This window comes from Fusarium poae, chromosome 3 (assembly GCF_019609905.1).
Source record: "Fusarium poae strain DAOMC 252244 chromosome 3, whole genome shotgun sequence".
NCBI lineage: Eukaryota > Fungi > Ascomycota > Sordariomycetes > Hypocreales > Nectriaceae > Fusarium > Fusarium poae.
The window spans coordinates 7,340,839-7,365,061 of NC_058401.1; the positions used below are offsets into that span (position 1 = coordinate 7,340,839).

The 24,223-nt window shown below is 47.5% G+C and overlaps 8 protein-coding genes across 8 annotated transcripts; 3 read left to right on the plus strand and 5 right to left on the minus strand.

Moving 5' to 3' along the window:
- Nucleotides 1–332: 332 nt before the first annotated feature.
- On the plus strand, nt 333–1,804 carry FPOAC1_009872 (uncharacterized protein; the record flags this gene model as incomplete). The annotated part of the gene is made up of 2 exons (XM_044854285.1): nt 333–913; nt 973–1,804. The coding sequence occupies 2 exons, from the start codon at nt 333–335 to the stop codon at nt 1,802–1,804; spliced, it is 1,413 nt and encodes a 470-aa protein (XP_044706955.1).
- Nucleotides 1,805–2,134: 330 nt separating this feature from the next.
- Nucleotides 2,135–3,241, plus strand: FPOAC1_009873 (uncharacterized protein; the record flags this gene model as incomplete). Its single annotated transcript, XM_044854286.1, has 1 exon — nt 2,135–3,241. The coding sequence occupies one exon, from the start codon at nt 2,135–2,137 to the stop codon at nt 3,239–3,241; it is 1,107 nt and encodes a 368-aa protein (XP_044706956.1).
- Nucleotides 3,242–3,396: 155 nt separating this feature from the next.
- On the minus strand, nt 3,397–4,173 carry FPOAC1_009874 (uncharacterized protein; the record flags this gene model as incomplete). Its single annotated transcript, XM_044854287.1, has 1 exon — nt 3,397–4,173. The coding sequence occupies one exon, from the start codon at nt 4,171–4,173 to the stop codon at nt 3,397–3,399; it is 777 nt and encodes a 258-aa protein (XP_044706957.1).
- Nucleotides 4,174–5,259: 1,086 nt separating this feature from the next.
- On the minus strand, nt 5,260–5,641 carry FPOAC1_009875 (uncharacterized protein; the record flags this gene model as incomplete). Its single annotated transcript, XM_044854288.1, has 2 exons — nt 5,260–5,469; nt 5,522–5,641. 2 exons carry the CDS (start codon nt 5,639–5,641, stop codon nt 5,260–5,262), a joined length of 330 nt encoding a protein of 109 aa, XP_044706958.1.
- Nucleotides 5,642–6,366: 725 nt separating this feature from the next.
- On the plus strand, nt 6,367–8,191 carry FPOAC1_009876 (uncharacterized protein; the record flags this gene model as incomplete). Its single annotated transcript, XM_044854289.1, has 5 exons — nt 6,367–6,872; nt 6,945–7,003; nt 7,070–7,763; nt 8,094–8,139; nt 8,186–8,191. 5 exons carry the CDS (start codon nt 6,367–6,369, stop codon nt 8,189–8,191), a joined length of 1,311 nt encoding a protein of 436 aa, XP_044706959.1.
- Nucleotides 8,192–17,357: 9,166 nt separating this feature from the next.
- Nucleotides 17,358–18,536, minus strand: FPOAC1_009877 (uncharacterized protein; the record flags this gene model as incomplete). The annotated part of the gene is made up of 1 exon (XM_044854290.1): nt 17,358–18,536. One exon carries the CDS (start codon nt 18,534–18,536, stop codon nt 17,358–17,360), a length of 1,179 nt encoding a protein of 392 aa, XP_044706960.1.
- A 726-nt stretch (nt 18,537–19,262) lies between these two features.
- On the minus strand, nt 19,263–20,905 carry FPOAC1_009878 (uncharacterized protein; the record flags this gene model as incomplete). The annotated part of the gene is made up of 5 exons (XM_044854291.1): nt 19,263–20,118; nt 20,182–20,309; nt 20,368–20,587; nt 20,639–20,693; nt 20,746–20,905. The coding sequence occupies 5 exons, from the start codon at nt 20,903–20,905 to the stop codon at nt 19,263–19,265; spliced, it is 1,419 nt and encodes a 472-aa protein (XP_044706961.1).
- Nucleotides 20,906–22,023: 1,118 nt separating this feature from the next.
- FPOAC1_009879 (uncharacterized protein) lies at nt 22,024–23,709 on the minus strand (the record flags this gene model as incomplete). Its single annotated transcript, XM_044854292.1, has 2 exons — nt 22,024–23,401; nt 23,465–23,709. 2 exons carry the CDS (start codon nt 23,707–23,709, stop codon nt 22,024–22,026), a joined length of 1,623 nt encoding a protein of 540 aa, XP_044706962.1.
- Between the last annotated feature and the right edge of the window lie 514 nt (nt 23,710–24,223).

Below are 24,223 nucleotides of genomic sequence, written 5' to 3' on the forward strand. Positions count from 1 at the left end.
TGATTTAATTATGTCACCCCTGGAGATGAAGATGAAGAGTTGGCGTGGAAAGAGCGCCAGAGGCCCGTGCGCCATCAACCAAAACAAACAGTTTTCACAAACATGACGAAATAAAACATCAATTGGTTTGTTTTTATTAATGCCATCTCCATTGCGTCTTCAAAGGGAGGGATGAATTCTATCCAGATTTTGGTGGTCCGTCATGATGAATTTGAGTACCGAGATAATGCCGAAATAGCTACTATTTCCTTCGCGACCTAACATCCATTCATCCCTATGCGGGGTTTATCACGGCTTCAATAGCTATCGTCAATCACATATCTCAGTACCTAATGCCAGAACCCAAGGATGCCAGTGACTCCAATATTGTCGATCGCAAACATATGACAGCACAAGATGTTGTACACGATGTCTGGATAGGTCTTGATCTCCCTGAAGCTGCCTTGGCATCACTCAAACTCCCGGGAGACGAAGGTCCGGCTTTGCCCTCATCATCCAAGATTGGAATCCTTGCACAAGCCTCCATTGCACTATCTGCTTTGGCAGCCGCCCAAATCCACGCCCGTCGCAATCAATCCCCCGTTCCCCAAGTCACAGTCCCCCTCGAACACGCCGTAATCGAATACAAATCTGAAAGATTGTACACAATCGATGGTCAACCTACACCAGCCCGGGGAACTATCGGAGGATTGCACAAGACATCGGATGGTTATGTTCGTATCCATGACTCATTCCCCAACCATGTTCACGGCACACTCAAGCTATTGAGACTCCCACTGGATGCAAACAGACAGCAAGTATCTGAGAGAACAGCTAAATGGGCTGCTATAGACTTGGAGAACTGTGCGACTGTAGAGGGCGAGACGGCTGTCTACGCCTTACGTTCATATGAACAGTGGGACCAGCTTCCACAGTCTAGAGCTATCAGAAGCTTTCCCATTGGAATCAAACAAGCCTTGGAATCCTCGCCAGGCCTCTTTCGCAAAATATGCAAGGTGGAAATACCAAATGTCTCCAAGGTCTCCGCGTGGTTGAGATGAGTCGAGTCATCGCAGCGCCTCTATGTGGCAAGACCCTCGCAGCCCATGGCGCTGAAGTTATATGGGTCACCTCCCCCAACTTACCAGATCTCCCTGTCCTCGATCGCGAGTTTGGTCGCGGCAAAAAGACGGTTCAACTCGACATACATCACGCTGACGACCACAAGAAGCTTCTCGACCTGCTCCGGGGGTGCGATGTGTTTGTTCAGGGCTACAGGCCTGGAAGCTTGGCTTCGTATGGATTGTCCCAGGAAGAATTGATCAAGATCAATCCAAACATCATTGTGGCCAATATGTCAGCTTTCGGCCCTGATGGTCCATGGTCAGGTCGTCGAGGATTTGATTCAATGGTCCAAACATGTTCGGGGATGAACGTTTCCGAAGCCGAACACGCAGGACAAGGAGAGGCTGCTCGTCCATTACCGTGTCAAGCCCTGGATCATTCTGGCGGATATATGCTCGCAGTCGGAGTAATGGCTGCTGTCTATCATCGAGAGATCAAAGGTGGTTCGTGGAAAGTAGACGTGTCATTAGCAGGCATGATGAAATATTTGAGGAGCTTGGGGCAATATCCTGGCTCAAGCGGCTTCGTTGCTAAAGATTACAAGAGACCTGAAGATGTCCCTGAACAATACTTTGAAACTGGAGATACGGCCTTCGGCATAATGAAGTCGATAAAGCACAGCGCTTCAATCGAAGGTGTGCAGGTTGGTTGGGATTTGATGCCCAAGCCATTGGGATCTGACAGTCCAGCCTGGGGCTAGATGAAGATATGGGCTGTTTATAATCTGCCATTCCGATAGGAGAAGAAATTATCAGTGCTTGACAACAATGGCCTCTGTAGAACTATCTCTATCTGTTCTGGTTTAACAATAGTTCTCCTAATTATTGACTGTTAGCGGACCCATAGCCCGTCAACCCCTGTCTTAGTGTCACCAGAAGGTCTAGACCTCTCAGCCGCAAAGCCACATAATTTCTAAAGATTGATACAAAACAGTCTCGATTTCTTGTTTTCTTGGCCATTTCCTTGTTTCCCGAATAGTCGTTCTTTACAGTATCCTTTGTATACCCACGCTCTTTACCGTGCTTCCATCATGTTCAATCCTAAGCGGATCGTAACCACTTTAGTGGGTGTCAGCATCACTGCTGCCAATGCTGGACCTTGCAAGCCCCATTCTCCCTCTGATGCAGTCTCTTCGTCGACGTTGGAGGCTTCGTCTGGCACCACATCCCTCGTTTTGTCGGTGACTTGGTCTAGCACCTTGGTCGACAGCTCCGAGACGGAGACGGCTACCATGTCTGCGATTTCAAGTCAGAGCGAGACCCTCTCCACGTCCTCAGGCACTATCGAAGTATCAACCACCGACATTTCCTCAATTGCCACTGAGGCTACGACCACTACCGCTGTTGCTTCGGCCACAACGTCGGCCGCCGCCGACACGCCATGCGAAAACCAAATCTATCGAGGTACTGCCTCTCACCCTGGCTACACCTCTACCGATGCCACAACCGAAGCGGACTGTTGGGACGCGTGCTCCAACGATCAACAATGCAACACCTGGTTCTTCCAAGCAGAGGGCGTTTGTCAACTTTATCGCGAAACCTTTGATGCTATCGGCACCCCTAAGAATGAGGATAGCAACCTCATCGGTTCCCGTAACTGCTCTCCTCGCAACTACGACTCATGCAATGACAACATTGGCTTTGGTTACATTGCAGAAAGCCCGACTGAGCAAGTCCCCGGTGTACAGCTCGAACTTCAATGTGCTCAGCTATGCATGAAGGACGGCCAATGTGAGGTTTGGCAGTACGACGGGTCTACTCAAACATGTAACAAGTTCTCCAGCTATTTCGCCGACATCTTCACTGCCCAAGCAGATGCTGCTCCGGGACAGAGAATCATGCTTGCCGGCACCCGAAGCTGCTCTTCCGACTTTTTCAAGCCACAGCTGGAGCCTTGCAATGGCCAGATAAACACATGGAACGCCAACGCCATATCTGGATACAGGTACTTTACTCACATCAAGACAGTACCGCTTTGTGCACGTGCTTGCTCCATCGATCCGATGTGCCTGTCTTGGGGGGTGTTCGATGGAGGCATGATTAATGGAGGCCGGGATTGCTCACTTTCGCAATATGAATACAGAGATGAGCCTGAGGATATATGTGCAGCAGGCTCAAGAAACTGCGGCGTTCCCTAGGTTGTCGGCTCGTGTATATTGGGAACGCTAATGATGAACAATAGGGAGTTGCCAACCATCACCAATTGTGTCTGACGGCGTTCCCCAGCCGAATTTACTTCTAGTATATATTTTCAAATTGTATTTATTGTCATACCGCTTTATAATATGTTTATCTAGGCGCGCTTAAAAACAGTGACTCCTTGAGGAATTCCTTGCTTATCTTGAACACCGAGAAACAGTTTCAGTCTGGATAGAATATCTGACACGGCAGGTAACGTTTCCATATCCAGGCCTTTTCCACCTTCTCCGTCAATCTTGAAAGGTCTCATCTTGAGTTTATGCTCCTCAAGCTCCTCTTTCGTGGGTTTCAGAGGCAGGATGCAAGCCACCTGCGGAGTCGTAACCGAGTTGCCCAAGTACCCAGCCACAACGTTGAGCCAGCCCGGGATACTGGGATCGGGGAACGACATGATGACGCATCCGCCGGATCGAACCAATGGGTCGTTGTTGTCAGCGTTGGGTTTCGGGATCCAAATCTCGGTCTTGACTTTGGAGAGGTCGGGCTTGTCTTGATGAGTGATGGATTTCCAGATGGTGTAGCCTTGTGCATCCTTCTCGGGGGTTTGAATAGCTAGCATGTAGCAGTTGTTGTATGTGGTGTGAGCGTCTGGGTGAGCGTCTGTGTCGATCTTGACAGAGGCGCATGATGCAACAGGGCTGACGGTTGTCAACTGGCCCTTGACGTCAGACCGTTGTGATTTATCGATATCAATCCTCTGAAGAGAAGTGAGCTGCCTTCGGACAGTGGCTTCATCTCCGTGGGCGATAGAGGCTGCCAACGCTAATTGGACGCCGATGAGAAAGGTGAGGGTAGTCGCACACCAAACGTAAGGTTGCGCCTTGACAGAGGCGACCACCCATTCCACAACAGTTTCCATGTATTTGTCCATCTTGCGACTCTTGGAGGGTTGTGAAAAGATGAGAAGTTAATTTTAAATGTGGAAGATAGTTAAATATGCTAATTCTGCCAAGACCATGACAGGAACTGGTTGCAGGGTGACCCACGTGTTGATTCGAATGACCTGATTGGTTAGAAAGTCAATATTCGTTGTACCAGTTGCAATCTCAGGGCATCAAAAACATTAGCGGCTGGAGGTATAGAGGACGAAATCAGTAGAACACTTTATGCTCCTTAGACTATGCACCTTAGATTACTTATTTTTATACCCTAACGCTTAGGAGGTTATTGTTTCTGCTACCCACTAGAGCGTCAACTTTGTCGTCTCGCGACTGAATACTCAGTCTGGCCATATGAATAAAATAAATGATGACTGAGTTTAGCTGATTTCTCTACTCTTTCCAAAAAATGGCAGAAACACGGAGCATAAATGACGAAACCAGTAGGTTAACTTACTCTACTTCGACCAGCGCTGTTGAGCTGCGCCGATATTTCTTTATTTGACTACTCGAGACACAAACGGTGAAATGAATAATTATATTATGCCGTTGTTTCCAAGCTTCTTTGCCTCTGCGTGATTCTGCCCTCAGACGAATTATCCACTCTCCCCTATCGGCATCTATTCTTCGGAAAGACCCATGAGTGGAAAACGGTTGATCGACATTTCCTCGGCGACAGCGCTCGCTATTTTGAACGTAAGTGTACCTTGTATCCTCTTGTTATGGTCTCTTTCAAGTTGGGAGCCTTTAACTGGGCGGTCAACTTCTTTTCTTAAAGCGCCACCTTCTTCCCATAGAAGTTTAAGTTCAATGCCCTTTTCCTGAGCAAGAGTCGTAATTCTCTTCATCTGACGGATTAGAGCTAGAGAGTTGTTTTTTCCAATTGCAGCGTTGGTTCGCTTCGCGAACATCTTTGTTTTTTATGATCTCTTAAGCTTTCGCCCAGGCCTTCTCAATTTCCTCAAGGTTTTCAACAAAGGTTAATCTTCACGAACATCTTTGGGGATCCACAACTATGGTCCTCCCCATTGTTCGTCTAGCCAAGCGATATCCGAGGCTTTTTTATTGTCGAGTCGTATCTAATCCAAAGTGACAAGCTCTGTTTGTCCCACTGTCGATCCGGCCTCTACTAGTCGGCAGAGTGCGCTGCCGGGAGCTTGCTCCCTTATTGCCTGAATGAGATCCTGACCACGGTTGGCGTCCACCCGAGACATTTCTGTATCGAATATCTGTCGAACATTCGCATCATCTGTCGCTCCATTCAATAGATTGCGTAATGATGCGATAGCCTGGAATAGGAAGTCAGGCATTGTAAGGTAAAGAGTCCAGCGGTGTACATACCCATCTTTGCCGTGTCTGGAGATTAACACGTTCGTTGCGCATGTGCACAGCAGGCGATATCTTCTCGAGCTGTGGTTTTGGCAGTTGAACGATATCTTTTGACTGATTCTGTTGTTCCATGTCGCCGATGATAAATGAAAGATGCGAATACTGATGGTATCTTGGTCGGTAGGTTGATTAGTTGGAAGAGCTCAAGCTTTATAAGTCACGCCCTGGTCAAAACACCTACTCTTAAGAGAACCTTAGATATGAAGGTTTGTGGATAAGTTGGTATGCGTAGATAGATTAACCTTTGTTGAAAACCTAGAGGCAATTGAGAAGGCCTGGGCAAAAGCTTAAGAGACCATAAAAAAACAAATGCTACCTGCCTACCTACCTAGTAGGTAGGTAGTTCATTCAAACCTGCCAATCTTTTTGCTATTATGTCATCACTAATTTGGCCTAGGCAGGAATCATTGTGATTCTAACTTTATGAGTCATGATACATACCTATAGACCGGACCTTGATTAGCATCTAGGTTCAAAAACTGCGTTTATCATTAAGTTGATTTTATATGTATACCTTGGGACTTATGCCTCAGAAACCTTCAAAAACTAGTCAAAAACTTGGCCTAGGCAGGAGATAGAAGATTAGAAGAAACCTACACTGGTATAGATAGGTCCCGGGGAAGGTCAAGAACCAGAAGGAGTGATCGGATCAAATGATGATGGGGCCTCCTTTTCCTGCCCCTACCAAGGGGCCTGTTTTCTCTCTCTCTCTCTCTCTCTCTCTCTCTCTCTATCAACTCATTCAAAACAAACTTAAACTACCATCACATATATCCATTTGCCTATCAATTCGTACGATGGACTTCCTGCCCGAAGGTCTCGATGAGACCCTCTCTGACACGAGTCCGAACACTATGGTCGACGAACCGATAACACAAAACGATAGTTCAGAATTCATAGACCCCGCTGTGCTCCAACATCTCGATGAGTCACACTCTGACACGAATCCGGACACTATGGTCGGCGAACCGATAACACAAAACAATAATTCAGCATTCATAGACCCCGCTGTATTCGAAAGTCTCGATGAGTTCCTCCTTAACACGAGTCCAGACACTATAGTCAGCAAATCGATAACACAAAACGATGGTCCAGCATTCACAGACCCCGCTGTGTTCGAACATGTCGATAAGTCCCACTCTGACACGAATCCGGACACTATGGTCGGCGAACCGATAACACAAAACGATAGTCCACAATCCATAGAGGAAACTGTGCTCAAACAGGTGCTACCAAGCAACTTGATTGGGGACAAAATCTTTTTGATTCATGAAATAGACCAAAAAAGGGGAAAAAACACGCGGTCGATCTTGACAAACAAACATTTTGCGGTCCTACTATACATGCCTAAAGAGTCTCTGACGATCCGTCCCAGTGACAGGTATCTGGATCTGGTTGGAATTTATCGAACCATCGATGATCTCCATGATTCCAGTAAGTTGCCATTCGCCACAACACGACCGATATACACAGTTGTACCCTGATTCTGATGGAATCTAGGTTTTTGGGATACCTCCGATATACCGCCTTTAGGAGAGACACAAGAATGTCTCCAATACGATAACGACCGTTGCATCATTACTGGGTTTGGTGCTAGTGCACCCTGCCGCATCATTCCCTTCACCCGGGGTATTGTAGGCGGTGGTCCGAAAGAAACGATGCTCTCCGGATGCCCACTCGTACACAACCTTCTCGGCTTTTCTAAGATCAACCTTGCCGGCTATCGCAACGCCAACCCCGACGTGGAACCCCGATCGGATTTAGATTTGGATCGGCTTAGAGCTGAAATGAAAAGACCGACGTCGTGCTGGAATATGATCACTCTTAGCCCCGATCTCCGCAAAATGTGGGCAGAAGGTATGTTCGGATTAAAATGGGTCGGAGCTAGTCAAGATCCCATTGATAAGGACAAAGTCTGGATCGTACTTCAGTTTGTGTGGATGCCAATGAACAACCAAAGGAAGCGAGATGATGAAATCAAGCTCTACAAGAATGAACCCTACAAACTCGGGGACGAATTGCAGCACACATGGGGCAACAAAACAAGGCCACTCGTCCCTTGTTTGATGGATCCCTGTATCGACTGCGAAAACACAGAGAGAGTGGCTGCTTACTATATCAACAATGGGGTCCCAGTTCGAAGCGGTGATTTGTTCAGCATCACTCGTGCTCGGAATGATGAAAGTGTTTGTCGGTATGCGTTTGAACTGCAATGGATTCTTGTTTGTGCGCATGCAATCTCTGGGTTGGACTAACGACTCGGTTTCACAAGTCTTGGGAGGGTAGAAAAATAAAAGTAGACTAAGAAATGCAGCAAATAGATAGATAGATAGGGTAACAAAAAGAAAATGCCTCTTACTTCCCTGTATTCCAGTGACCAACGACGAATGATGAAAGTGCCAAAAATGTAATGCGGTTTGTGTGGATCGAACACACGACCTTCAGATATCGAATGATTGAAGTTTGACTTCAGTCTGACGCTCTCCCAACTGAGCTAAACCCGCTGACTAATTGTGTATTCTAGCTTTCAAACACTATCATATTCTCAGACGGTCAAGAACCGATCACCTGTTAGTAATAGACAATTTCACCACCAGCAGAATCGTTTCATATTAGGCTTGACATTGCAAAAATTAATGTGGGTGTTCCTCGAAGTCTAATAATTCAAAGATGCAGGTCAGGCTATAAAAATCAATAGCCTAAGAATTATTATCTAAGTATCCCAGTTAATAATATTATAAATCTCTTATAATAAGAGCAGAATTTAAAGATTAATTAATTAGATTATTTATATTAAAATAGCCTTTAGCTTTAGGCTTTATTATTTAACTTTTTTTAATAGCTAGCTATATCTTTAAGGCTTTAACGTACATGATAAGCGGGTGCAACAGACAAGCGAGTGCAACACAACATCACAACATCTCAGATAGAAATAGCAATAAAAACACAACAGACTATTAATTAAGTAAAATTAATCGCTATATTCTTCCATAGACATAGCGACAAGTATCTGACAGGTCCTTGCATTATGTCCTGTCTTGCCGCACGCTCCACAGCGCCTTTCCTTCATTCGCGGAGGCCCTCCTTGACCACCACTTCTCGATGGTCCAGCCACCGCCTGCGCATCAACATCCGTTTGATCAATTACTTGCCTTCCTTCCTCTACTGTCATCACCCCTCCTTTCTGTAGCCGGGTTCTTTTTGCCCTCCGCCGCCGGCTTAGTATCTTATTTGCCTGTTCAAGATCTTGGACCCTGGCCTCTAATAAGGCAACCTTATGCATAACTATCTTTGTTCCCTTGGAAGAAGACCTCAATGCTTCTAGAATTGACTCTGGAGAGCTACTTTTATGCCTTTTGATTCTCTTTTCAAGATATTCAAGCTGAGAGTCGGCTTCAAGGATAGTCTTTGGGGTCTTTGAGACCCAAGGGGTCGAGGGGCTAACTACCTCCTCCACAGGCGTTGGAGTCCGCAGCTGCACATCGAGCTTCGAGATTACACTTTCTGGGTCGAGAGGAGCAAGTCCGGCTCCTCTAAAGGCTGCTTTAATATTTTTCTCTGTCATTGTGGCCTGGTAGGCGGTGTAAAAAGCCGGCAAGAACTCGGTTTTGGAAATGTGGGTTACGGAGCATCTGATCAAATGCTCGATTTCTCGCCCGTAAGCCTTCTTAAGCAGGCCAAAGCACCCGACATCAAGAGGCTGCAGCAGATGAGACGAATGAGGCGGTATACAAAGCGTGATGATTTTATTTGCCTTGCAATATCTCTCAAAGTCGACCGAGTGGTGACTTTGGTGTCCGTCGAGGATCAGGAGACGATAGCGATTCTTTGATTGCTTGGTAGTACACCGGTCGAAGTGCTTTAGCCACTCGAGGACTATCTCGTTATCTGTCCAGCCATTAGGACTCGTCGCAATAGCCCAATCGCCCGGGAGGTTGCTTTCTCGGTACCAGTGGGCGAGGTGATATTGGCCCGCACCTATGATGAACGGCGGGATCGCTTGGCCCTCGGCATTGATCGCCTGAATGACTGTAATCCATTCCCGGTTTCCAGGCTGCACTGATTTTGGTCTTCCACGCCTTTCAGCACCTGTGACGACCATTCCGCTCGCAATAACGCCCATCATAAAGCCAGTCTCGTCAAAGTTGTAGATTTCATCAGGTCGGATGCCATACTTCGCAATTACATTTGCTACGAGCCTAAACCAGTTGCGAATAATGGTCGGATCTTCACATTTGGCTCTCTGGTAGTCATATTTACGGGGGAAATACGTCTTGAGGTCTTTGTGTCGCTTGACGAAGTTAGAGGCCCAGCGCTTGCCGACAGGCGGCGTCTCGCGGTCGGCGAGCAATCGGTTAGCCATCTCCTCAACACAACGCAGTCGCGGGGGAAACCCTCGCGAATCCAGATCGAGAATGAACTGAACTATGATCTGTTCTTCTAGATCAGATAGTTTGCGTGATTTTGGGATAGAATCACGCGTAGAAAGGATACCCTTCTGTCGGCGATATAAAGTCCAATAACGGACCTGGTAGATGCCTGCGGCGCGTCGGAGACTTAATTTTGGGTCATTTTGAAGGGCACGAAGTGCAAGAAGAATCCTAGCCTCAATATTTGGGTCTGGCATATTTGGTGGTTGAAAATTAATTGATTAAGTTGAGAAGATGTAAATTGCGGGATTTTTTGTTGCACTCGCTTGTCTGTTGCACCCGCTTATCATGTACGTTAATTATTATTATTATATACTTTTTTAATTAATTAAATTAATTATTATATATAATTAATATATTAAATATCTTTAAGAATATATTTTATATTTTAAATAGCTTAGCCTTTAATCTTCTTATAAGCTTCTTTTTAAATCTTTATAATTATTTTAATTTTATTTTTTTCTTTTTATTAAATATAATTATAATGTCACAGCTCGAAGTCAGACCAACCTACCCTAGAGCCACAAGTGGATCAGATCACGTGGCGATAGCGTTATCGCCGTAACCTTAGTTAGACCGCCAGTCAGATCCTGAACGTAGCTCCTTGAGCTACGTCTTGTTAATAGAGCCTGACCTGCCTGCAGTGCCTATCCGTAGCAATAGAACCTATTACGCCCGAAGCGTTCCCTGTCCACCCGTACCGCCGGACTCAGCCCGTGACACTACGTAGCTCCTAACCGTTGGACACCGAACGCGATGTCTGCCCGCCCGCTCCCGCCCTTCCTGCCGGACAGCGTCGAGTCATTCCGTGACCATGCCCCGGAACACCTAGACGATTGGTTCGAATACTTCCGGAACGTTTATACCTACGCCGAGAACGCCCAGAACCGTATATCCCAGCTGGAGAATGAGACCCAGAACATGAAGGATAAACATCAAGGACTCGAACAATCCCTGCAACAAATCACCACTGAGCGTAACTTTGCCCGAGCCCAGCTCGAGTACACTGAGCAACAACACGAGAAGGCCCTAAAGAGGAAGGACGACGACATCTTCGAGGCCCGCCTCGCCGAACGTCGCGCCCTCGATGCCACCCGACCTACCGTACCTACTATCCGTGAACCCCCGAGACTAGCGCTCCCGCTGAGCTTCGTGTAGCGACTCCTATGGGAACGACTCCTCCGCCTTCTTCCCGATCTACCGAATCAACCAGTCTTACCGAACGATTACCCGACCCTGACAAGTTTGAGGGCGAACGGAGCGACCTACGCCGTTTCGTCTCCCAGATACACTCAAAACTAAAAGCTAACCACGACCGATTCCCGACACGCCTCGCCCGAATGTCCTATGTAACTGGCCGTCTTAAGGGACGCGCCTATGCACAAGTCCTACCGCACATTAAAGCTGGTGAATGCCAACTCCCCGACTACCAGGATATTATCGATCTACTAGAACGCGCTTTTGGAGACCCGAACCGGATCAATAATGCCCGCGCCGAATTATTCCGCCTTCGCCAGACTCACAAGGATTTCAGCACCTTCTTCGCCGAGTTCCAACGCCTCGCGCTGGAAGGAGAAATGTCAGAAGAGGCCCTCCCTACCCTGTTGGAACAAGCTGTCTCCCGAGAACTACGCGGAATGCTTATACACAACCCACCGCCTAGCTATAAATATCACGACCTAGCCACCTTCCTACAAGAATTGGAAAACCGACGACGCCGCTTCGCAGCGGAGCCACAGCCTGCGTCACGAAAGACGAATATGCCGCTGAAGGAGTACCCCCAGACACTCCGAAAGAAGTCCCCATCGCCTCGTAGAGGGAGAAGCCCCCGAAAACCGCCAACCAGCCGGAGAACCTATGGACCTCAGCAATCAGCGCCGCTATAACCGCCCTAACCAACGACGGGAGAACAACCAGTGCTTCCGTTGCGGTTCAGCCAACCACTACCTCCGCGACTGTCCCGAACCTGACACACGTCCAACCAGGCTCCGTCAAGCCACCTTCGCTTATAGCCCCAACCGCACCAGCCAGCCCCCGTCTCCACACTCGCCTACATCCAGCCGCGCCAGTTCCCGCCGATCTAGACACTCCCGAGGACGCCAGGAAAACGGGGTGAGCCTGTCTTAAGTCGGCGCCAGGCTCCCCTCCCCGCACCTACTGTACCGAAGATTAAACTGTCCGCCGCCTCCGTTCATGGAATCCCGATTGAGAACGAGAACAACCAACGTTCGAACCTGATGATACTGCCTGCCAGCCTCAATGTGGCCGGAAGAGAACCAATTCCGTCTTACGCTATGACCGATAGCGGAGCGGAAGGAAAAGGGTTTATCGACGAGAGCTGGGCTAAGTCCCAGAACCTGAAGTTTAGACCCCTGAAGAGAACCTTCGAGATTGAAGTGTTCGACGGGCGACCTGCCGAGAGCGGGAAGGTCGCCTACTACGTCCGCGCCGGACTCCGCATTGCCGATCACGAGCAGAAGAGCATGATCTTCTACGTGACCCAGCTAGCCAGCTACCCTATTGTCCTGGGAATGCCTTGGCTAAAGCAACACGACCCGCAGGTGGGCTTCGCGGCCCACACGTTCACATTTAACAGCCCGTACTGCCAGAAATTCTGCAACACCCCAACCAAGCCTACAAGGATTAAGGCTTTACAGACCGTCCCGAAGAAGTTCATGCGCCAGATGAAAGGGAGTATCCCACCAGCCTTGGAGGGAAAGGATATCCTCCCGGTTTCCCTGCGAACCGCCCGAATATACAGCCAGAAGGACCGTTACCGCCTCTTCACCGTCACCCTGAAGCAACTGGACTACCTGCTTAAGCCTGAGCCAGAGGCATTCGTGCTGCCGGAAGAACTTCGAGAGTTCCAGGACGTTTTCTCGCCTAAGGAGGCAGAGAAGCTACCACCGCACCGATCTGGAGACCACCACATCGAGCTAACCCCAGGAGGAAAACTGCCGTTTGGACCCTTGTATGGAATGTCCCGGAACGAACTGACAGCCCTACGAGAGTGGCTAGACGAGAATCTGCGTAAAGGATTCATCCGCCCAAGCTCGTCGCCTGTAGCCTCCCCGGTACTATTCGTCAAGAAACCCGGCGGTGGTCTACGCTTCTGCGTGGACTACCGAGCCCTGAATAATATTACGGTTAAGGACCGCTACCCGCTCCCCCCTGATCAAAGAATCCCTGAATAACCTGTCTGGTATGAAATACTTCTCCCGTATTGACATCGTATCGGCCTTCAATAATCTGCGTATCAAGGAAGGCCAGGAGTACCTGACAGCATTCCGCACCCGATTCGGATTATATGAGTCACTGGTTATGCCCTTCGGCCTAACAGGAGCCCCCGCGACCTTCCAGCGGTACATTAATGATGCGCTGAGGGAATACCTGGATATATTCTGCACTGCGTACCTGGACGATATCCTGATCTATAGCCGGACCCGAGAAGAACATGTCGAGCAATTAAAGATGGTGCTTGAAAAACTGAGAGCTGCCGGGTTATTCGCAAACCCAGCCAAATGCGAATTCATGGTTACGGAAACCAAGTTCCTAGGCCTTATCGTGGGACGAGACGGCATCCGAATGGACCCTGCAAAGATCGAAACTGTTAAGAACTGGCAAACCCCGACCTGCCTGACAGATGTACAAGCTTTCACAGGATTTGCGAACTTCTACAGGAGGTTCATCCGTGACTTCTCTAAGCTTACAGCCCCGTTGAACCACCTGACAAAGAAAGACGTACCGTTCGTCTGGGACGAAACCTGCGAAAAGGCTTTCCGAGACTTGAAGGGAGCCTTCACATCAGCACCGATCTTACGCCCCTTCGATTGGACGAAGGACGTAATCCTGGAGACAGACGCCTCTGACTATGTATCCGCCGGTGTGCTGTCGCAATACGACGATGACGGAAGGCTGCACCCGGTAGCCTTCTTCTCCAAGAAGCATACGTCCACGGAATGCAACTACGAGATCTACGATAAGGAACTCATGGCCATTATTCGCTGCTTCGAAGAATGGAGACCCGAACTGGAGGGGGCACCCTCACCGATAAAAGTGATCACGGATCACAAGAACCTGGAGTACTTTACGACGACGAAGTTACTTAACCGACGACAAGCCCGCTGGTCTGAGTTCCTGTCCCGATTTAATTTCCAGATCACATATCGACCTGGGAAACAGGGAGTTAAACCCGATGCCCTGACCAGGAGGTCAGAAGACCTCCCTAAAGAGGGGGGATGAGCGCTTAGCGCACCAAAGCCAGGTGGTACTAAAGAAAGAGAACTGGCAACTTCCGCCGCTACGAGTCCAGAGAGCCCGCATCCGCCACCCACTACAACAGAACCAACCCGCACCAACACCCGAGGAGCCGTCACTCTCAATAGAGCTACCAGAAGAGATCGACCGCTTGCTGAACGAAGGATACCAGACCGATGAAGACCTGCAGTCGATACTACAAGCCCTCAGGACCGACGCACCGCGACACCCGAAGATTACGCTTGCAGAGTGCAAGATCGTCCAGGAACGACTGTTGTACCGGGACCGCATCTATATCCCGAGCCACGACGCCCTCAAGACCGCCCTGCTGAAAGCCTGCCACGAACACCCTATAGCAGGACACCCAGGTCGTGCCCGCACTTATGACCTGCTTTCCCGGGATTACTACTGGCCCGGAATGTTGGCCTACATCGAACAATGGGTTAAGAACTGCCATACGTGTCGAAGAGCCAACCCAGCCCGAGAAGCGAAGCAAGGTGTGCTGAAACCCTTGCCTATCCCCGAACGAGCCTGGCAACATGTGTCAATGGATTTTATCACACATCTGCCGCCCAGCGAAGGAAATGACGCCATCCTGATTATAGCCTGCCGCCTGACCAAGATGAGACATATCATCGCATGCAAAGGAACCTGCGATGCCGAAGACGCAGCCCATTACTACCTGAAGGAAGTGTGGAAGCTACATGGGCTCCCACAGACTATAGTATCGGACCGGGGACCCCAGTTCGTAGCGGAGTTCTGGCAGAAGCTCACCAAACAACTGTCGATCAGCTCGCTACTATCCACCGCTTACCACCCTGAGACCGACGGACAGACTGAACGCCTGAACGCTGTGTTGGAACAGTACCTGCGAGCCTACGTGTCATACCTACAGGACGACTGGAACCGATGGCTCCCCCTGGCCGAGTTCGCAGCGAACTCCCTGAAATCCGAAACCACCGGCGTATCTCCGTTCTTCGCAAACTATGGATTCCACCCGCGAATGGGCTTTGAACCCACGATTACAGTCAGAGGAACCCCAGCCACTAGAGACGCAGAACAGTTCGCAAAGACGATGAACGACATCCTAGAGCACCTGAGATCAGAAAGCATTGCCGCACAAGCCCGTTACGAAGCCCAAGCGAACCGACACAGACGACCTGCCCGACGATACCAAGTAGGGGGACTCCAGTGTGGCTAGACGCCAGGAATATCAAGACCCTTAGGCCACAGAAGAAACTAGACTGGAAGAACATCGGCCCGTTGAAGATCGGCAAGGTCATCTCCCCGTACGCCTATCGACTGGAACTGCCCGCCAGCATGAAGATACACCCCGTGTTTCACACGAGCCTGCTAAAGCCAGCTGCCACCAATCCGCTGCCCGGTCAGAACGTAGACCCGCCACCGCCAGTAGAAGCCGAAGGAGTGGAAGAGTGGGAGGTTGAAGACATTGTGGATTCCCGATGGGACAGACGAGGCCGAGGAGGCCGCCCCAGGCTGAAGTATACTGTGAAATGGGCCGGATATGCAGACCCAACAGAAGTCCCTGCTGCCTACGTGGAGAATTCTGCAGAGATCGTGGCGAACTTCCACAGGAGATACCCTGACAAGCCCGGACCACAGTAGCCCGTCTCGGCAGAGCTCGATGCTAAAGAGGGGGGCACTGTCACAGCTCGAAGTCAGACCAACCTACCCTAGAGCCACAAGTGGATCAGATCACGTGGCGATAGCGTTATCGCCGTAACCTTAGTTAGACCGCCAGTCAGATCCTGAACGTAGCTCCTTGAGCTACGTCTTGTTAATAGAGCCTGACCTGCCTGCAGTGCCTATCCGTAGCAATAGAACCTATTACGCCCGAAGCGTTCCCTGTCCACCCGTACCGCCGGACTCAGCCCGTGACATATAATATCTAGCTTATAAATAAAAGCTATTAATTTAATCTTTATAAAATTATCTTTTTTTTTTATTATATAAAGATTAATAGCTTTTATATATAATTATTTTATATTTTTATAATATTTAATAGCTTTTTTAATAATATTAAAATATATTTTATTTAAATAGCTATTCTTATTAATCTTAATATTTAATATTATATTATATAAAATCTATAAAAATAATTAATTATTTATAATAAGAAATTAAAATTAATTAATTTTTATTTTAATAGATATTTTTAATAATTAATTAAAATTATAAAAAAAAAAATTATTATTATTTATTTAATATAATTAAAGCTTTTTTTATAAATTATTTATATTATATTATATAAATTATATTTTAATTAAGAAATTTAATTTTAAAAGAATCTTAAATATAAAGAATTATTAATAAATTAATCTATATAAATAGATTAACTTTTATTAAAAACCTTAAGGAAATTAAGAAGGCCTAAGTAAAAGCTTAAGAGATTATAAAAAAAATAAATCATCCAAGCATTATAATCTACTAATTAATTTCATCTCTTATGCTTCTCGCGGCCAACTTTTCGCCCACAGGAAACCTGAGAGACAACAATATTAAGACGTTTGCAAATTAGGCTCTGCCTTGAATTCATTGATCTCTGCAATCTAAAACTTCAGCTGCCCACCACGAGAGTTCCAAAGTCATTTCCACCTCCACATTAGAAACCCATCTCTCTAGCCTTCTTCACTGTTTCCTCGTCCTTAAGTCGTTGGATCGCCTGACACTTGGCACACTCGTCATCATCTCTTTCCAGGGGCCTCGTCCTCAGATCGCACATCTTTCCAGACGCAATTGCTTTAGAACATGTTTCTGTCTCGTCAACTCCCCGACTGGTGACAAGACAGGTCGGGCAAGTGATGGTTACTTTGTTTTTCCAGCACATCGTGTGAGTATGAATTATTGTTCGGTATTGTTCGGTATCGTGAGTTGGGATTGAGATTGGGGTTTGGTTGATTGGAGTAGAGAACTACCAGGTCACGTCGAACCCTTTCTCATTTAAAAAGACAATTGGGAGTCGTGATGCACATATGTTCCTGCCTAGGTTACAGACTCATTCATTGTCCAAAGGTATCTTGATTAAATGTTCTATCCAGTATGTCGACTATCCAACGTGTATCAGATCTATCCAGTCTTTCCTATTCAGGGTCATCTCTATCTTCTTCTCCGCCAATCACACTCAAATGTAACTGTGGTTGTGACTTTATCGCCTCCAACACCTCTTTAGGTATCTCAGTTTCTTCCACAAGAACGATCAACTCCTTCATTTTTCGGCACGTGATGTTCAGACTCTGGATCGCGTTTGCCAGTAGGTCCGTTACTTCTTCATCGGTGCCGAGGGGGTTGAAAAACTCTAGCGTCTCTAATTCGGGAGGTAAGCCAACGGAGTGTAATCGTGGCTTTTTGGTAGACTTTCCAAAGAGTTGGTAATCCCAATTCAGTCGCAGCGTCTTGAGTTTCACAAACTCTCTCAGAGCAAGCGCTCTCCCGCTGGCCAACATGGGGAAATCGATTGTTATTGTCTCCAAAGAATGACACTGCTCTTTAAGCGCCATCATATAATCTCGAATGCTGCTCGAGCTTTCATCAAGCTCTGGCTCGGGTTCTTCTCTTTGGGTAAGGACAAACTCCTTCAAAGCTTCGGGAAACATCAAAACATCCGAAAGTGTATCATCGTTAATATCGCATTCTATCAGGTGCAGTGTCTTTAGAGCTGTGTTGTGGGGACGCTCGATGGGTTCAAAGCCCCGGTCGTCGAGCTTTGCCCTCTTGATGACAAGTGTCTCGAGGGTAGGATGTGTAAATATGTGGATATTCTCTTGTAGATCCCAGTACTGATCGTCCTCATCCTGGTAGAACAGGGTGCAGGACTGCAAACAAGCGAGATCGAACGGACCATTGAACAAGTTACCTATACTGGGTAGTAGCCCAACAGGAACAGCAATATCGAGTGTCTTTAGATTGGACATTGTAGAAATTGTTTGGGAAATATTGTTCATGGGCTCCAGCGTGTCAGAGATGAGACGTGTTAGCTCTGACGCTGGATACGCTAGCTTGACTTCTTCAATCGCTGAGCCGCGACGAGGACGACGGCTCAACGATTGGCTGAAGATAAGATGAAGCTCTGGCTTTAACCATTGCACTGTATTGTACAGCACAGCATCAGCGAGACCGTGGTAGCGTTTGTTCAGACGCGACACGCTGCAGAGGTCATGCTTGGGGAGTGTTTCAAGGATGGAGACAATGAGAAGGTCGGGGCAACGGGCGAGCAAGTCAACGGGAGCACCGGGATGATGGACTGGGTGTATGGCTACCATCTTGATGACGCGAAAGAGTATAATGGAAGTCTATTGCGCGATGTTTGAGGTGGACTTTGATGGGTGAGGGTCTGAGCTGACTTGTGAAGTGGTGTGGGCTTGGGCTTGGGCTTATTGTGGTGTGTTGATGGTCGAAGTCATTTAGCGCCTCCCCTCCAGTGGCGTCGCGGGGATGAGTGGTTTTTTATGGGTACCGTATGGGGTAAGCGTGGTTATGTAATCATTCAATTCAGTCAAAACAAAAAGCTTGTCTTGTCTTGTTTCTGTAACAACAGGTCGGGTCGGGAGACGGTATCTGTTGAGGGGACAGGAATGCTTTTATAGATGGTCAGATAAATGTATGTGAGTCATTCGAAGGTGTGTTAGTAGTCGCGACGTGACAGAACTTTACCAATTCGATGGTTGCCTGCAGATGTATTGTCGAAAATACTTATATAAGTGGAAATGACTTTAGAGTTATTGCGCAAAAGAGTAATAGTACCAATATTCAAGTCTGACATTCATTTTACAGATAGCATTGAAATGAAATACAAGTTTCTAGTGTTGTGGTGAGTAGTGATGAACTCCCTCTTACGGTCATGAGCGCATTGGGCTGTACTGAACAATCGCTGAGAAGAACACTGGTTCCAGCAAATCACTATGAGACTATCACAGCGAAAGCTTAATCAGACGCTGGTGTAATAAGTCCATGAATTCTGGGTTTTGTCCAATTAAACTTTATGTACTTTACCCTTCTACGTCGTGAATCTTAACTTGACTTTCATACCAAATCATCTCCGCCAAAGAGCCATGAATAAATGCCGACTTGGGCCATACAATACCAATCAAAATCTCTCGAGCCTCTTTCCATGTCTTGATGCCTGCACATTCAGACCACTTGTATATAAACTTGACAAATTGTCGTCGTAGAGGGTACAGCGTCACAGCGTGATCTGTTTCAATATGTCTTGCTACACTAAAGGCACCCACGAAAGCTTTCCAGAACCAAAAGTTCGATGCGACGGTAGATCCTTGTTCCAGGCAGCTGTCACTTTTTGCAAGATCCCAGCTCAGGTACCCAAGGATATGTGAATGAAACTTGACCTCCAGAGGTGCATCCAGAGTCCAGAGGCCGAGAATTTGGTGAACGTAGAGATGTGAAGCGATGAAGAGTCCAGACCAGGAACCTTCCAACCCTCTGAGAGATTTCTTCTTGCGAGTCCTATCGTCTTGTCCAGGCATGGACTCGACATGAGTTTCAATAGCTGCCACTGTCAGCTTAACAGCAGTATTCTCGATCAATAATATTTGCTGAACCGATCTTTCATCCTCCACTGGTGCTCTTAGTTGAAATATCTCGGTTAAAGACAGGAGGCAGTCAATCATGGGCGAAGCGTCGATATCGTGGAATCCTCTCATGGAGGACAATGGAGCGAAGAAGTAAGGAAGCAATTCCATACTTCTCAATTTTAGGTCCACACCACCGGCCTCGAACTTAAATCGATCGTGCATTGCGGCCATAACTTCTGGGGTCGCGCCTTCGCCAACGTCTACTATTTCGACCCGGACCCGGCTTTTGCAGATAGAGATAAAGGAGTATGTGCTGTGAAATCGATCAGAATATTGTAGATGATGCTTGAGTATCGTTTCTTACAGCATTATGTACCGTATGGAAAGCTCTGTAGTGTTGCTTGGTTCTGTTGGATTGGCCAGGCCGAGAGGGCAATAAATATCCAAAAACTTCATTAGTCCATTGAGATGTGTTTCAGCAGCTCGGGAATGACCCAGGTAGCACTAAGGAAGGTTAATATGGGAGTCAAATGATACCAACCTCAGGGAATTGTAAACGTACCTCGGAGAAACACAGAGTAGATATCTGCCGTACGCACATTGCGTATGCTTTTGAGTCTGAAAGCTGAATCCATTTATTCACCGAGCGTATTGTTTCGATTTTGTGGAGTAGTAATGTCGGCTTGAAATCACTAAATCGAGGCCCGTTGATGAGATAATGGAAACCAGCGATAAGGAGTGTGTTACGCAGCGCGTCAGGGTGATGTATGTTGGATGCGAGCCTGGATGTGTCAATTTTGAAGGGCCACCAGACAGTCTGGCTGTAAGCTTACACGTTCTGTCGCTTACACTGTAATGCGACTTCGTTATTACTACCAGCCTTGTGGACTATAGAAGCGATTAGCATTATTTAGTCAAGTATTAATATCACAACACTAACAGTATTGAAGTAGTTCCATCGATTTTAGCGGCATTTCGATGGGACATGGAAAGCAAATGTTGATAGGTTTGGGTAGCGCCACTGGGGCCGGCTTGACTGCCACGGCCCATGGCTGCTGTTCTCCAGGAAGATATGATTTGCGGCGCTCACGAAGAGGCATAGATGGGGCAGCGTAATTACATGATAGTCCAGACGTATCACAGTTGAGACTATATCTAGAGAATCAGATGATGCTGTAACTATTTTTGAAGGTTTCTGAGGCATAAGTCTCGAGGTATACATATAAAATCAAGATGATGCTGTAAACAGTGGAGAAAAACAGGGTAAGGATTGGATATCGCCACTTGATCATTTGCATTGGAAGGATTGCTTTTGCGGTAGCTGTAAGACGAAGAATATGAAATCTGACTAACCAAACAGGTCTCTGCTCGTCGCATCTCACACGTCGGTTCTTGCATTGACTGCACCCCGTGCGGCTACGAGCGTGAGATTTTCGGGACGCAGAGCTGACGGGCTTCTCTTGTTCCACGGTTATTATCATCCCGATGGGTGTTGGTATTTATTCCGGGTTTCCGAGTATGTCATAAAGATGTCGATAGGAAAGAGAGGCCTGTTTTGATATATGCGTGCTTAGGTATGTGGGAAAAGAATGAGGGACACTGGAGGGAATTTACTCCGGAAATGCCTGAGTTTCTTAAACGAGATGATGAGGGGTCTATGCCGGTAATAGTAGAATGGACCCGCCAAATAGACGTACTTTCAACCAATTATGTCTTGATTTCTATGCCGCAGCGGCATAGGTTATTTTAAAAGTCTTGGCTGGAGATAATAGTCCGATATAGCTTGACAGTGTATAGTATTCAGGAGTTTGGACTCTTTTTCTTCTTTATCTACTAAAGAGATATTGTCAAGCTATCATAGTACATGTGGGGTACAGAACTACTTACTAGCCACTCAATATTTGTCTAGATATGGATTCAACTTCATGTTGATATAAAGATATCAATCAGGCAATTCTTGGTGTAGTTGAGTGACGTCATTGGCTACTACGCTACCGGTAGTTTCCTCCGCTTTCTAGTGCATGTGAATCCGGAGACTTACCCCTTCTAGCGTCGATGTTACCCAACACGCAGATACCTAGAGCAGAAACGTATTATAATAACCGGTATCACATCTCCAAAAACACAATAAAAGGAACACGTTTCTTTATAGAACTCATCAAATTTAGAACAATTCTAATTCTTTGACTTTTAACTAATCTTGACCCATCAGGTATTTCTACTGCTCCTGAACCTTCTCGGTTGAACCAGATGTAGGAAATTGATCAACCTTGGTCTTGGCAAACTTGCGTGCAGGAACCTTGTGCTCAAAAAGAAGATCGAGCTCACCATAAGTTCTGTCCTTGGGCTCGGGAAGACGGAAGAAAGCCCAGATGAAGATCAAGAGACACCAACCAGCCCAGAAGAGACCAGTCTTGGCACCCCAGTTCCACGAGTTTCGGCCAAGCATGCGGGGCATCAGAGTGTTGGTGACAAGACCTGCGATGTTGCTAAAGTTGCGGGCTAAAACGATGGTCTTGGCCTTGAGACGGGTGGATGAGATCTCGGCAACGATGGTGTAGGCGATGGGTCCGATGGTCATGTCGTATACAAAGGTGTAGACAATAAGCAAGCTACCGATGGCCCAACCGACGCTCTCGCTCTTGTTGACACATCCAAGGGCACCGACGACAATCAGGATACAGAAGAGAGCCGCCATACCGCAGATATAGATGTCACGGCGCCCGAAGCGGGACATCAAGAACCAGGAAAGAACAACACCAACAGCACCGACACAGTACTGGATAACGTTGAAGTCAAGAGACTTCTCAGGGGAGAGGCCGGCTTCAAGGTAGAACTGAACAGAGTAACCCATGAGAGCACTACCACAAAGGGCCTGGGCAGTATAAGTAATAGAAGCGACCTCGGTTCGTCTCAAATCGCTGCGCATAAAGCAGTGCCAGTAGTTGGTTCCAGCAGAGTTCTCCTTCTCCATCAAGTTGGTGGCCTTGAGAAGCTCAACCTGGGCATCGGCGTCAAAAGGAACCTCGCACTGGGTGACGAGAGAAAGAATGGATCGCTTGGCATCCTCGTAACGTTCCTTGCGGACAAGCCACCAGGGAGACTCGGGAGCGAAAATAGTACCGAGCATGATGAATGGAGGCCAAGCCCACTGCAGAGCGAAAGGAATTCTATATGACCAGTCACCTCCCATAGTACTGAACCCGCGAAGAACTCCAGCACCGATGAGCTGACCGATGACCCAGCATAAGTTGACGTAGGCAGTAAGGTATGGACGCAGAACAACGGGAGCGACGTCGGAAGCATAGGCTAGGGTGAGAGTCTGAAAGATACCCCAAGGCAGACCGAGGAGAATGTTGCCGGCAAGGAGGACTTGAAGGTTGGGAGCGAAGAAGGGGAAGAAGATGAGTCCGATCATGAGCATCTGAGAAGCCATCATGGTCTTCTTGTAACCGAAGTGGTCAGAGACCCAACCGTTGATGTAGAGACCGATGATTTGACCGCACATGCCACCAACTTGGATATATGTTTGCCAGTCTGCTGAGACAATGGGATTGCCTTCCGAATCGACTTCGTTACCGAACTTTTGCTTGAACCTGCAGATATGTAGTTAGTATTTGGTGTGGAGTTGGAGTTGGAGTTAGTGGCTGGCCACTTACGCATCATAACCGTAGAAGCTACCAAGAAGACTCAAATCGTATCCTTCCATGATAATAGCAGTCGAGAAAAGTAAAGAAAATGCAATGGCCTTTGGATACAATCGGAAACTGTCGCGCAGAGTAAGAGTGTGCTCGCGATCATTGGCCTCGCGCGCAGCGGGCTTCTCGACCTCGTCGAAACCCATCTTGGAGTCAGGATCGATATGCTCAACCTGAGCAAAGTTGTCCTTGGGAGAGGAGGACATTGTGGAATGTGACGCGATGCCCAAACAAAGATGAGGTAAAGGGGAGACAAGGGGTGTAACCCTCTTGAAGTGATGGAGTGGTAGGAGTCTATGGTGAAGAGTGCTCTGGGAATGGAATCTCAAAAAACAAAGAAGCTGGGGAATCTGGGGATCTTTATGCTAAACCCCAGAAACGCGAAATCTCTCCACGTTCCAAAGTTGAAAGCTGGGGGACGCCAGGGGCAAATGCCAAGAATAGTTTAGTTAAACCGCCATGGACAATGTCGTCGGACCGACGAGATCGACAGCGAAAAAAACGAGACTCAGAAGTCAGCTCATTCTCCGCCAAGAGCTGAGTCTCATGATGGCTTCAAAATGTGTAGAACTCATGTGTCGGACCGACATGATTGTCAATTTCCAACCAAATCATGAGTTTTTTACCAAGCTCATGATGGATATTGCTCCATGAAATGGTCTGGTTCAGCATGAATTGGTCTTGTCGGTCCGACATGTCGGTCCGACAAGTGCTTCTGGA